This window comes from Ranitomeya imitator, chromosome 6 (genome assembly GCF_032444005.1).
Source record: "Ranitomeya imitator isolate aRanImi1 chromosome 6, aRanImi1.pri, whole genome shotgun sequence".
Taxonomy (NCBI): domain Eukaryota; kingdom Metazoa; phylum Chordata; class Amphibia; order Anura; family Dendrobatidae; genus Ranitomeya; species Ranitomeya imitator.
This window is the reverse complement of record NC_091287.1, coordinates 18,542,689-18,556,455: the sequence shown is the minus strand read 5'-3', so window position 1 is coordinate 18,556,455 and position 13,767 is coordinate 18,542,689. Positions and strand designations below refer to the sequence as shown.

Genomic DNA, 13,767 nt, shown 5'->3' with positions numbered 1-13,767 from the left:
AGTTTAAGGTTCTTTATTTTGACAATTTTATAAAATAAAAAATTGAAGACCTCATCAATGTTCATCAACACAGCAGTGATCAGAAGCTGCGGCAGTGCGGAGGATAGGACGCGGTATGACCAGCGTATATGTGCAGCTGCATGGGCACAGGATGCGGTGCCGGGGGGATATTGGTAATTAATCGGTCCCCAATGGTCCGTCCTGCCTGCTACATGTTACACATCAGTGATGACGGCGAGTAGTAAATATTCCTGAGCCCCCGGAGTCTGGGCAGGGTGAGGGGCTCCTGCCCCATCTGTGCTTATAAGTAGAATTGGGCAAATTTTCAATATTCAGTTCTGATTATGATCAGAATATAGTTTTTGCAATATTTGCCAAACAAATATGAATGTCAATGGGAGTAGAAATGACCAAATCTGTTAGGAAGTGATCATCAAACAAATTCTGCACAAATATGGAACTGATACGGCAAATTCAGACTCGGTGGCCGATTCCGCACACATTCGCTCAGCCACATTCACACCCGTCTGCTGTTTCTTGGACGATGCACGGACCGGTCGTGCTTCCATTTGTTTTTAAAGCATTAAGAGTTGAAGGATAAAAAGGTTTGTAACTTCAGTTTATAAAAAAGGATGCAATATTGAGGCACAACGGATGGCGAGTCAGGAGGAGGGTGAATGTGGCCTGAGGCTGCTGTATTTGGGGCACGACACCTGCAGCCGGTCTGGACATTGGGGTCCGTACTTGCACCATGGATGTTGGAGATGTGAGGTTGGCCTTATGTTCTCGGCACTTTCTGGAAACCAGGAGAATCTGAGCTGGGGCGTGCTCCAAACACAAGTGGGGGCATCGGCAGAGACCCTCTGTGTTATAAAAGCTGCAGTTCCTCTTTAAGAGCCCAGCACAGAGTATTGGGGCTGTGAAATGTTTGGAGCAGACAGAACATCGCGCTCTTTGCAGGACGGGCCGGCCCAGTATATACCGTAGGCAAGTTTCTGTGACTGGTTCTGGGACATCTGACGGAACGGCACCAGTGCTGGACCTCGCGCCACTAGAGGGCGCCGTGCTTGTGCTGCCGCAGGGCCTGGAGGAAGATCTGCTTCACCTGGGTGATCATGTCCTGGCAGAGCCGCAGGTCGTCCTCCTTGGTCTTCAGCGCGCTCCTCAGGGCCGTTTTCAGAGCTTCGTTTTCATCGACCTGAATGTCGAGCCTGAAATACAGATGTGACGGAGAGGACGATTATTGAGCTGCTCGCGGGCACCGCTGTGTATGGGAACTAACACTGCCTCTATTACAGCTCATGGTCATACAGAGTCCGTCACAAGGCCGATATCCAGGAGCAGGCAAGGGATTACAGATCAATGCATTTAAAGGGGTTTTCTAGGATTTAGAAAAACCAAGAGCAGAGAGTAGGGTATAAAAAAAAAAAAAATCCCCCTTATTCACCATTTCTCACCCTCTTGCTGCAGCGTCGCTGCTCTGGTCACAGACAACAATCTGCTCACTGCTGTAGCCAATCAATAGCCTATGTGGTCATGTGACTGCTGTAGCCAATCACTGGCCTCGGTGGTCACGTGCCACACATGCAGGCCTGGGATTGGCTGCAATAACCACCTGAACACACACGATTGTAGCAAGAAAGTAGAGAATAGCAGAGGATTGAAAAGCCGAGGTGGTTTGTTTTTTACTGCACAAATTCCCACCTTTTTGCTTAAACCCCTTTAACTAAACACCCTGTACTAGGCCTTGTCTCCTGCACTGGATGCCGCCTGCTCCAGAGATGACCTCTACATGGCGGGGTTTTCAGTTGCAAAATCTACAGAATCTCGGCTGAGGTTTTCCCGATGGTTAAGGGGTTGTTCACAGAAGGCAATCCCTTTAAAACACTCCATAATTAAAATAGATCGGGAAGAGATGCCACAGAGCGCGCCTGGGCGGAGGGCGGCCTCACTGTGCGCGGAGGGCGACCTCACTGTGCGGAGGGCGGCCTCACTGTGTGCGGAGGGCGGCCTCACTGTGGGCGGAGGGCGGCCTCACTGTGCGCGGAGGGCGGCCTCATTGTGCGCGGAGGGCGGCCTCACTGTGCGGAAGGCGGCCTCACTGTGTGCGGAGGGCGGCCTCACTGTGTGCGGACAGCAACTTTAGTGTGTGCGGAGGGCGGCCTCAGTGTGGGCGGAGGGCGGCCTTACTCTGTGTGGAGGGCGGCCTTACTCTGTGTGGAGGGCGGCCTCACTGTGTGCAGAGGTTGCCTTACTGTGTGCGGAGGGCGGCCTCAGTGTGTGCGGAGGGCGGCCTCACTGTGCGGTGGGTGGTGTTGTGAGTTCTGTTTTTGGGCTCCCTCTGGTGGTTACTGATGGCACTGGGTGACTTGTCTTTTCTGGGTTTCTGGGTTCCACCTGTTCCATCAGCATATGGGAGTTTCCTATTTAACCTGGCTTTGCTGGCATTTCCTCGCCGGTTATCAATGTATCCAGTGTGTCTTGTTACCTCTGCTCCCTGCTCCTAGAACCTTCTGGACAAGCTAAGTTTGGATTTTCCTGTTTTGTGTTTTGCTTAATTTGGTTTTTAGTCCAGCCTGCAGATATGTGATTCTCTGCTGCTGGTTGCTCTAGTGGGCTGAAATTGCTTTTCATGTACCATGAGTTGGCACATGAGTTCAAGTAATTTCAGGATGGGTTTTTTTAAGGGTTTTTCGCTGACCGCGCAGTTCACTTTTGTATCCTCTGCTATCTAGCTTTAGCGGGCCTCATTTTGCTGAAACTGTTTTCATACTACGTATGTGCTTTCCTCTCATTTCACCGTCATTATATGTGGGGGGCTGCTATTTGCTGTGGGGTATTTCTCTTGAGGCAAGAGAGGTCTGTGTTTCTTCTGATAGGGGAAGTTAGATCTTCGGCTGGAGCGAGACGTCTAGGATCATCGTAGGCACGTTCCCCGGCTACTTTTATTTGTGTGTTAGGTTCAGGGTCGCGGTCAGCTCAGGTTCCATCGCCCTAGAGCTTGTTTGTATCTGTGCTTGTCATTTTTGTGATCCCCTGCCATTGGGATCATGACAGTATAACCGGCCCACAAAGTGTTAATTGTATTGGCTGAAGTAGGAGGATAAGTAGTCTGAGGAAGTTTTTTTTTTTTTTTTCCCCTTTCCCTCAGAGTTTGCTGCCTAGCCTTATTGCAGCCTGGCTACTTCCTCCTCCTCTTAATCTTTGAATGGCTCTGATCTCAGCTGTTTATCATGGACGTCCAGAGTTTGGCTTCCAGCCTGAATAATCTTGCCGCTAAGGTTCAAAATATACAGGATTTTGTTGTACATGCTCCTATGTCTGAACCTAGAATTCCTGTCCCAGAGTTTTTTTCTGGAGATAGATCTCGTTTTCTGAATTTTAGGAACAATTGCAAGTTGTTTCTTTCTTTGAAATCTCGCTCCTCTGGAGACCCTGCTCAGCAAGTCAAGATAATTATATCTTTCCTGCGGGGTGACCCTCAGGATTGGGCATTTGCATTGGCACCAGGGGACCCTGCGTTGCTTAATGCGGATGCGTTTTTTCTGGCATTGGGTTTGCTCTATGAGGAACCTAACCAAGAGATTCAGGCTGAAAAAGCTTTGTTGGCCCTCTCTCAGGGGCAAGATGAAGCAGAAATTTGTCAAAAATTTCGGAAGTCGTCGGTGCTTACTCAGTGGAATGAGTGCGCTCTGGCTGCAAAGTTTAGAGATGGCCTTTCTGAGGCCATTAAAGATGTTATGGTGGGGTTCCCTGCGCCTGCTGGTCTGAATGAGTCTGACTATGGCTGTTCAGATTGATCGGCGTTTACGGGAGCGCAAACCTGTGCATCATTTGGCGGTGTCGTCTGAACCGTCACCTGAGATAATGCAATGTGATAGAATTCAGTCCAGAAGTGAACGGCAAAAGTATAGGCGGAAAAAAGGGTTGTGCTTTTATTGTGGTGATTCAGCTCATGTTATATCAGCATGCTCTAAACGCACAAAAAAGGTTGATAAGTCTGTTGCCATTAGTACTTTACAGTCTAAGTTCATTCTGTCTGTGACTCTGATTTGTTCATTATCATCCATTTCCGTCGATGCCTATGTGGATTCAGGCGCTGCCCTGAGTCTTATGGATTGGTCATTTGCCAAGCGATGTGGGTTTAGTCTTGAGCCTCTGGAAGTCCCTATTCCTTTGAAGGGAATTGACTCTACACCTTTAGCTATGAATAAACCTCAGTACTGGACACAAGTGACCATGCGTATGACTCCCGTTCATCAGGAGGTGATTCGCTTCCTGGTACTGTATAATTTGCATGATGTTCTAGTACTTGGTCTGCCATGGTTACAAACTCATAATCCAGTCCTTGACTGGAAATCAATGTCTGTGTTAAGCTGGGGTTGTCAGGGGGTTCATGATGATGCACCTCCGATTTCTATCGCTTCATCTTCTCCTTCTGAGATTCCTGTGTTTTTGTCTGATTATCGGGATGTTTTTGAGGAGCCTAAGCTCAGTTCGCTTCCTCCTCACAGGGATTGCGATTGTGCTATAAATTTAATTCCAGGCAGTAAATTTCCTAAAGGTCGTTTGTTCAATCTGTCAGTGCCAGAGCATACTGCTATGCGGGATTATGTTAAGGAGTCCTTGGAAAAGGGACATATCCGTCCATCTTTGTCCCCTTTGGGAGCAGGTTTTTTTTTCGTGGCCAAAAAAGATGGTTCCTTGAGGCCTTGTATAGATTATCGTCTTTTGAATAAGATTACCGTAAAATATCAGTATCCTTTGCCATTGTTGACTGATTTGTTTGCTCGCATTAAGGGGGCTAAATGGTTCACTAAGATTGATCTTCGGGGTGCGTATAATCTTATACGAATAAAGCAAGGTGATGAGTGGAAAACCGCATTTAATACGCCTGAGGGCCATTTTGAGTATTTGGTAATGCCTTTTGGACTTTCTAATGCTCCTTCAGTCTTCCAGTCCTTTATGCACGATATTTTCCGTGAATATCTGGATAAATTTATGATTGTGTATTTGGATGATATTTTAGTTTTTTCTGATGACTGGGAGTCTCATGTTCAGCAGGTCAGGAAGGTGTTTCAGGTCCTGCGGGCCAATTCCTTGTTTGTAAAAGGCTCAAAGTGTCTCTTTGGAGTCCAGAAGATTTCTTTCTTGGGGTATATTTTTTCCCCTTCTACTATTGAGATGGATCCCGTCAAGGTTCAGGCTATTTGTGACTGGACGCAGCCTACATCTCTTAAGAGTCTACAGAAGTTCTTGGGCTTTGCTAATTTCTATCGTCGTTTTATAACTAATTTTTCTAGTGTTGTTAAGCCTTTGACGGATTTGACTAAGAAGGGTGCTGATGTTGCTGATTGGTCTCCTGCGGCTGTGGAGGCCTTTCAGGAACTTAAGCGCCGGTTTTCTTCTGCTCCTGTGTTGCGTCAGCCAGATGTTTCGCTCCCTTTTCAGGTTGAGGTTGATGCTTCCGAGATTGGAGCGGGGGCGGTTTTGTCACAGAGAAGCTCCGGTGGCTCAGTGATGAAGCCATGCGCGTTTTTTTCTAGAAAGTTTTCGCCGGCTGAGCGGAATTATGATGTTGGTAATCGGGAACTTTTGGCCATGAAGTGGGCATTTGAGGAGTGGCGTCATTGGCTAGAGGGTGCTAGACATCGTGTGGTGGTCTTGACTGATCACAAAAATTTGATTTACCTTGAGTCTGCCAGGCGTCTGAATCCTAGACAGGCTCGTTGGTCACTGTTTTTCTCTCGTTTCAATTTTGTGGTTTCATACCTGCCAGGTTCAAAGAATGTGAAGGCGGATGCTCTTTCTAGGAGTTTTGTGCCTGACTCCCTTGGAAATTCTGAGCCCTCTGGTATCCTTAGGGATGGGGTGATTTTGTCTGCTGTCTCCCCAGACTTGCGACGTGCTTTGCAGGAGTTTCAGGCGGGTAAACCTGATCGTTGTCCGCCTGAGAGACTGTTTGTTCCGGATAATTGGACCAGTAGAGTCATCTCCGAGGTCCATTCTTCTGCGTTGGCAGGTCATCCTGGAATATTTGGTACTAGAGACTTGGTGGCCAGGTCTTTTTGGTGGCCTTCCTTGTCGAGGGATGTGCGTTCTTTTGTGCAGTCTTGTGAGGTTTGCGCTCGGGCTAAGCCTTGCTGTTCTCGGGCCAGTGGATTGTTGTCACCTTTGCCTATCCCGAAGAGGCCTTGGACGCACATTTCCATGGACTTTATTTCGGATCTCCCTGTCTCTCAAAAAATGTCCGTCATCTGGGTTGTGTGTGATCGCTTTTCTAAAATGGTTCATCTGGTACCCTTGCCTAAGTTGCCTTCCTCCTCCGAGTTGGTCCCTCTGTTTTTTCAGAATGTGGTTCGTTTGCATGGGATTCCTGAGAACATCGCTTCTGACAGGGGATCCCAGTTTGTGTCTAGATTTTGGCGGACGTTCTGTGCTAAGATGGGCATTGATTTGTCCTTTTCGTCTGCATTCCATCCTCAGACGAATGGCCAGACTGAACGAACTAATCAGACCTTGGAAACTTATTTAAGGTGTTTTGTTTCTGCTGATCAGGATGACTGGGTTACCTTTTTGCCGCTGGCCGAGTTTGCCCTTAATAATCGGGCTAGTTCTGCTACCTTGGTTTCTCCTTTCTTTTGTAATTCGGGGTTTCATCCTCGTTTTTCCTCTGGTCAGGTGGAACCTTCTGATTGTCCTGGAGTGGACATGGTGGTGGATAGGTTGCATCGGATTTGGAGTCATGTGGTGGACAATTTGAAGTTGTCCCAGGAGAAGGCTCAGCAGTTTGCTAATCGCCGTCGCCGCGTGGGTCCTCGACTTCTTGTTGGTGACTTGGTGTGGTTGTCTTCTCGTTTTGTTCCTATGAAGGTCTCTTCTCCTAAGTTCAAGCCTCGGTTCATCGGTCCCTATAGGATCTTGGAAATTCTTAACCCTGTGTCGTTTCGTTTGGATCTCCCGGCATCGTTTGCTATTCATAATGTGTTCCATCGGTCGTTGTTGCGGAAGTATGAGGTACCTGTTGTTCCTTCGCTTGAGCCTCCTACTCCAGTGCTGGTGGAGGGAGAATTGGAATATGTTGTGGAGAAGATCTTGGATTCTCGTGTTTCCAGACGGAAACTCCAGTATTTGGTCAAGTGGAAGGGTTATGGTCAGGAGGATAATTCTTGGGTGGTTGCCTCGGATGTTCATGCTGATGATTTGGTTTGCGCTTTTCATAGGGCTCATCCTGGTCGCCCTGGTGGTTCTCGTGAGGGTTCGGTGACCCCTCCTCAAGGGGGCGGTACTGTTGTGAGTTCTGTTTTTGGGCTCCCTCTGGTGGTTACTGATGGTACTGGGTGACTTGTCTTTTCTGGGTTTCTGGGTTCCACCTGTTCCATCAGCATATGGGAGTTTCCTATTTAACCTGGCTTTGCTGGCATTTCCTCGCCGGTTATCAATGTATCCAGTGTGTCTTGTTACCTCTGCTCCCTGCTCCTAGAACCTTCTGGACAAGCTAAGTTTGGATTTTCCTGTTTTGTGTTTTGCTTAATTTGGTTTTTAGTCCAGCCTGCAGATATGTGATTCTCTGCTGCTGGTTGCTCTAGTGGGCTGAAATTGCTTTTCATGTACCATGAGTTGGCACATGAGTTCAAGTAATTTCAGGATGGTTTTTTGAAGGGTTTTTCGCTGACCGCGCAGTTCACTTTTGTATCCTCTGCTATCTAGATTTAGCGGGCCTCATTTTGCTGAAACTGTTTTCATACTACGTATGTGCTTTCCTCTCATTTCACCGTCATTATATGTGGGGGGCTGCTATTTGCTGTGGGGTATTTCTCTTGAGGCAAGAGAGGTCTGTGTTTCTTCTGATAGGGGAAGTTAGATCTTCGGCTGGAGCGAGACGTCTAGGATCATCGTAGGCACGTTCCCCGGCTACTTTTATTTGTGTGTTAGGTTCAGGGTCGCGGTCAGCTCAGGTTCCATCGCCCTAGAGCTTGTTTGTATCTGTGCTTGTCATTTTTGTGATCCCCTGCCATTGGGATCATGACAGGGTGGCCTCACTGTGTGCAGAGGTTGCCTCACTGTGTGCGGAGGGCGGCCTTACTGTGTGCGGAGCTCCTCCATCTGTGTCTCCAGGGGGACGTTGGACGACAGCTCGCTCATTTCACTGAAATTCAGGAAGTGTCTGGAGTTGTTGAGAGACGGAGCTGCGGAGAGAAGAGACGGATTCAGTGGGTGAACGCTCCACGCTTGGCTCGCTGTGTATGTCTATGGAGCCAGGGGAGCACTGAACCAGCAGGGGGCGCCAGGAATACATGCGTGATTGGAGTACATCCTGTGAATTAGGATTTATGACGCCCATATTAACCCTGGGTGAGTTCACACCACATATATAATAGTTGGTTACACAACAGCCCCCTGAAATTCCCGTACTTTCCTGGCTTTTTTCCGCACAGATTTTGGGTACGTACCGGCCTTGCCGCGAGCAGACGGCTTTTGCGTACTTCCGTTCCTGCCTGCCTCCATCTTCATCTTCTCCAGCTGCTGTTCCAGCAGGACGCAGCGTTTCCTCTCCTCCTGAAGCCTCTTCTCTGCCTCCAGGACCTTCATGTTACTTTCCTCCACCCTCCGCTGCAGGACGGACACAAACTCCACCAGGCGGTCCCTCTCCACCTCAGCGGCCTGGCACAGCGCTCTGAATTCTGCCGCCTGTGCCCGCCAAACCCGCAGCTCCGAGCTGTCACTGAGAGAGACAACACAATTACTGCATGACACGTCATCACGTCAACTAGTAATGCCTGCAATGTCATCATGTGCACTAGTCATGCCTGACATATAATGTGCACTAGTAATGCCTGATGTGTCATCATGTGTACTAGTCATGCCTGACATATCATATGCACTAGTAATGCCTGCAATGTCAGGCATTACTAGCACACATTATGAAATTACTAGTCCCTGTGATGACATTCCAGGCATTGCTAGTGTACATGATGACATGTCAGACATTACTAGTGCATATATGTCATGTGCACTAGTAATGCCCTCATGTGTACTAGTAATGCCTGCAAAGTCATCATGTGTACTAGTAATGCTTGGCACATTGTCACACGCACTAGTAATACTTGGCATGTCGTCATGGGTGCACTAGTAATATCTGGCATGTCGTCATGGGTGCACTAGCAAGGCGCTTACTCTGGGTGTGATACAATAATGACTCCGTCTACCTGTGAGGTGCGGGTCCGGAGCGTAGAACCGCGGAGGAGGCCGTCGCTGTCTCTATTAGTTCATGTCCCAGTTTTGATACCGTCCTGCATGGAATAAGGAGACATAACTAACGTCACGTATGCGGCGCATGTTCACTTCTCGCTCACATTACTGAGTGCAGGGGACTGAGGCGCAGTAACGGCAGCAGCACCGACCATCCTCATCATCGAGGCCGGAGTCACGCTGCGACCATGACAGCAGTGCATAGATGGAACGACTGGACGGCGACATGATACACTGCTGTGGGCACAAGGTGGCTCAGTGCTAGCGCGACTCCGTACAGCGGGGCACAAGGACAGGACGTTCTGCTCCCTCCATTACTTCCAGGTTCAGGCAGTCTGGAGGTGATGTCCAGCAGAGATCTTCCTGCAGGATGGGGGTCCCTGCCCCAGAGGTGGCTGCCATCAGAGGCATAAACCCCAGAAGGTGGAGCAGATCCCAGGGGTTGTCACCGATCCTGTAGAGAGTACATACATTCCCGACTGATGGAGGCCTGAGCTCTCCCATGATAATCCAACATAGTAAGAAAGGATTGCAAATGCACTCACCGACTGCAGTTCAAAGTGTTTATTCCAACAACAAGTGAAACATCTTCACGGCACGGGGGAAAGGAAATTAGCCAGGGAGAGTGCGGCAGACGAGACGACGGCCGTTTCGCGCTGCACAAGAGCGCTTCTACGGGTCCATCCCATGATAATGAATGGGAGCGGCAGTGAGCATGATCCACCACCGCTTCATTCATGCTTGATTCTCAGGATCAGTGGGGGCCCCAACTGTCAGAGCCTTAACGATTGGGAGGTTCTCCTCTATCCCAATGATAGAGACTCGGGATGGAATCGATCGATCACAGATCTGCGTAATCCATATCATAGAAAAGTCCCTGACCCTGATAACGATCACTATCAGGCCGGCGTCACACTCAGCGTATAAAAATACGGTCTGTAATTTACGGCCATAATACGCAGAAAAGTCCCCAAAATAGTGGTCCGTATCTCCTCCGTAGGCAGGGTGTGTCAGCGTATTTTGCGCATGGCATCCTCCGTATGTAATCCGTATGGCATCCGTACTGCGAGATTTTCTCGCAGGCTTGCAAAACCGACATACGGACATACAAGGGATCCATGTGCTCAAAAAATAATAAAAACATATATATATATATGTCATTGAGACACACATATATATATATATATATATATATATATATATATATATATATATATATATATATATATATTAATATTTACTTCAGTGCGATATAGCAGAAAGCCGCTAATTCAATTACCGGCTTTTGCTATCTCCTTCCTAAACCCGACATGATATGAGACCTCGTTACATACAGTAAACCATCTCATATCCCCATTTTTTTGCATATTCCACACTACTAATGTTAGTAGTGTGTATGTGCAAAATTTGGGCGCTCTAGCTATTAAATTTAGCGGGTTAAATGGCGGAAAAAATTGGCGTGGGCTCCCGCGCAATTTTCTCCGCCAGAGTAGTACAGCCAGTGACTGAGGGCAGATATTAATAGCCTGGAGAGGGTCCACGGTTATTGGCCCCCCCCTGGCTAAAAACATCTGCCCCCAGCCACCCCAGAAAAGGCACATCTGTAAGATGCGCCTATTCTGGCACTTGGCCACTCTCTTCCCATTCCCGTGTAGCGGTGGGATATGGGGTAATGAAGGGTTAATGTCACCTTGCTATTGTAAGGTGACATTAAGCCTAATTAATAATGGAGAGGCGTCAAGTGTGATTTTACTGTACACCGCACTGAATTGCCGGCTTTTCTCTCTAACACCGCTGCGTATTTCTCGCAAGTCACACTGCTGGTCCGTGTGTAATCCGTATTTTTCTCGCCCCCATAGACTTTCATTGGCGTTTTTTGCGCAATACGCTGACAAACGCAGCATGCTGCAATTTTCTACAGCCGTAGAAGACCGTATAATACGGATCAGTAAAATACGGCTGATAGGAGCTGGGGCATAGAGAAGCATTGTACCGTATGCAATCCGTATTTTCAGCGCCTCTCTTACATCCGTAAAACACGGTAGTGTGAGGCCGGCCCCACCCGGGTGTTGTATGTTACCTGGCTGAGCCGAGGGAGTCCTCGCTGTCTGATGGTGACCGCACCGGGCCGCCGCTCCCACGTCTCATCCCCTCTGCCGCCTTTATGGTCTCAGCGCTTTTACTTCTCACTTGCTTGTCACTGGGGCTCTGTAAATGGAAAACCTGACATTATTTATAGATATACACAGGTGCTTGTCACAAAATTAAAATATCATCAATAAGTTAATTTATTTCAGTTCTTCAATATAAAAAGTGAAACTCATATATTACAGTGCCTTGCGAAAGTATTCGGATCAATGGAACTTTTCAATAATATTGCACGCCCCACTTTTCAGTTTTTGTGAATTTCCACAAAAATTTAAAATAACCAATAAATTTCATTCAACTTCACAATTGTGTTCCACTTGTTGTTGATTCTTCACCAAAAATTTACATTTGGTATCTTTATGTTTGAAGCATGATATGTGGGAAAAGGTTGGAAAGTTCCAGGGGGCCGAATACTTTCACAAGGCAATGTAAATAGAGTCATTACACAGAGTGATCTATTGTGTTTATTTCTGTTAATGTTGATGATTATTGCTTACAGCCAATGAAAACCCAAAAGTCATTATCTCAGTAAATTAGAATACTTTATAACACCGGCTTGAAAAATTATTTTAAAATCCGAAATGTTGTCCTACTGACATGTATGTTCAGTAAATGCACTCAATACTTGGTCGCGGCTCCTTTTGCATCAATTCCTGCACCAATGTGGTGTGGCATGGAGGCGATCAGCCTGTGGCACTGCTGGGGGGTTATGGAAGCCCAGGTTGCTTTGATAGCAGCCTTCAGCTCATCTGCATTGTGGGGTCTGGTGTCGCTCATCTTCCTCTTGACAATACTCCATAGATTCTCTATGGGGTTAAGGTCAGGCGAGTTTGCTGCCAATCAAGCCCAGTGATACTGTTGTTTTCACACCGGGTATTGGTACTTCAAACTAAATAAAAAAATATAAGTCTAAGGGGGTCAGATCAGGAGACCTTGGTGGCCATTCAACTGGCCCATGACGACCATCATGATGATGTGTTGCCCTCTTTATGCACTGAAGATGGCACGTTCCCTGAGTTTTTCCAGCAAGATGGTGACCACCACATTATGGGCGTCCGGTCCGAACATTCCTACATGAACAGTTTCCTGGAAAGTGGATTGGTCGTCGTTGGCCAGTTGAATGCCCACCAAGGTCTCCGATCTGACCTCCTTAGACTTTTATCTTTGGGGTCATCTGAAGGCAATTGTCTATGCTGTGAAGATACGAGATGTATACAACGGATACTGGAAGCCTGCGCTAGCATTTCTTCTGCGGTGTTGATATCAGTGTGTCAAGAGTGGGAGAAGAGAGTTGCATTGACAACCCAACACAATGGGCAGCACTTTGTACACATTTTATAAGTGGTCATAAACTTGTAAATAACTCATGAAAGAATAAAGTTACGTTAAAACCAAGCACACCATTATTTTTCTTGTGAAATTCTCAATAAGTTTGATGTGTCACATGACCTTCTTCCCATTGGAAATAAAGTTGGATCCAAAAAGGCCAAATTCAAAATGGCCGCCATGGTCACCACCCATCTTGAAAAGTTTCCCCCTCCCATATACTAATGTGCCACAAACAGGAAGTTGATATCACCAACCATTCCCATTTTATTTAGGTGTTTCCATATAAATGGCCCACCCTGGACATTCTGACTATAAGACGCACCCCCGTTTTCTCCCTAAATTTTTAGGAAACAAAAAATGTTTCAGTAGGACAACATTTTGGATTTTAAAATCATTTTTTCAAGCCGGTGTTATAAAGTATTCTAATTTACTGAGATAGTGACTTTTGGGTTTTCATTGGCTGTAAGCCATAATCATCGACATTAACAGAAATAAACCCGTGAAATAGATCACTCTGTGTGTAATGATGCTATAGAATGTAGGAGATTCACTGTTTGCATTGAAGAACTGAAATAAATTCACTTTTTGATAATATTCTAATTTTGTGAGAAGCGCCTGTATATAAACAAGTGTACAAACACATTATGTGGAGAAAAGTAGTGTGCCGCACATCCCGACCCCCAGTGTATAACCTCCGGCTCCCTCCCGTCTGCCTTTACTACCATGTGACAGGTCCTGTAATAGGAGCCTCCGGGGTAACAAGTCCGTCCATGACATTTCTTCCTCCTAAATCTTCCCCATCACCTGTGAGTGATATTATTGATAACTGGAAGGAGCCGCAGCAACTCAGCCACAAAGTGGAGACCCCATAATGTTACAGAGCGGGGGGCCAAGTACGGAGGGCAGAAAAGAGTCCAGACCTCCTCTATTATCAGCACAAACACTGCGCCCCCGCCGGGAGCTTCATGGCCGAGCAGCTGCATGCAGCCGTACATCACCAAGCACAATGCCGAGCGTCGGATGGAGTGGTGTAAAGCC

The 13,767-nt window shown here is 47.3% G+C and overlaps 1 protein-coding gene across 2 annotated transcripts in view; it reads right to left on the bottom strand.

Moving 5' to 3' along the window:
- Positions 1-13,767, bottom strand: part of CCDC13 (coiled-coil domain containing 13) — a 27,898-nt gene continuing 14,131 nt past the window's right edge. For both annotated transcript variants that reach the window (XM_069729259.1, XM_069729260.1), the window contains exons 11-15: positions 11,333-11,460; positions 9,210-9,293; positions 8,454-8,725; positions 8,087-8,189; positions 1-1,211 (exon numbers count right to left, since the gene is read on the bottom strand). In XM_069729259.1, the coding sequence (XP_069585360.1) occupies positions 1,052-1,211; positions 8,087-8,189; positions 8,454-8,725; positions 9,210-9,293; positions 11,333-11,460 (747 nt within the window). In that variant the 3' untranslated portion in view covers positions 1-1,051. The remainder of the gene's footprint in view (positions 1,212-8,086; positions 8,190-8,453; positions 8,726-9,209; positions 9,294-11,332; positions 11,461-13,767) is intronic.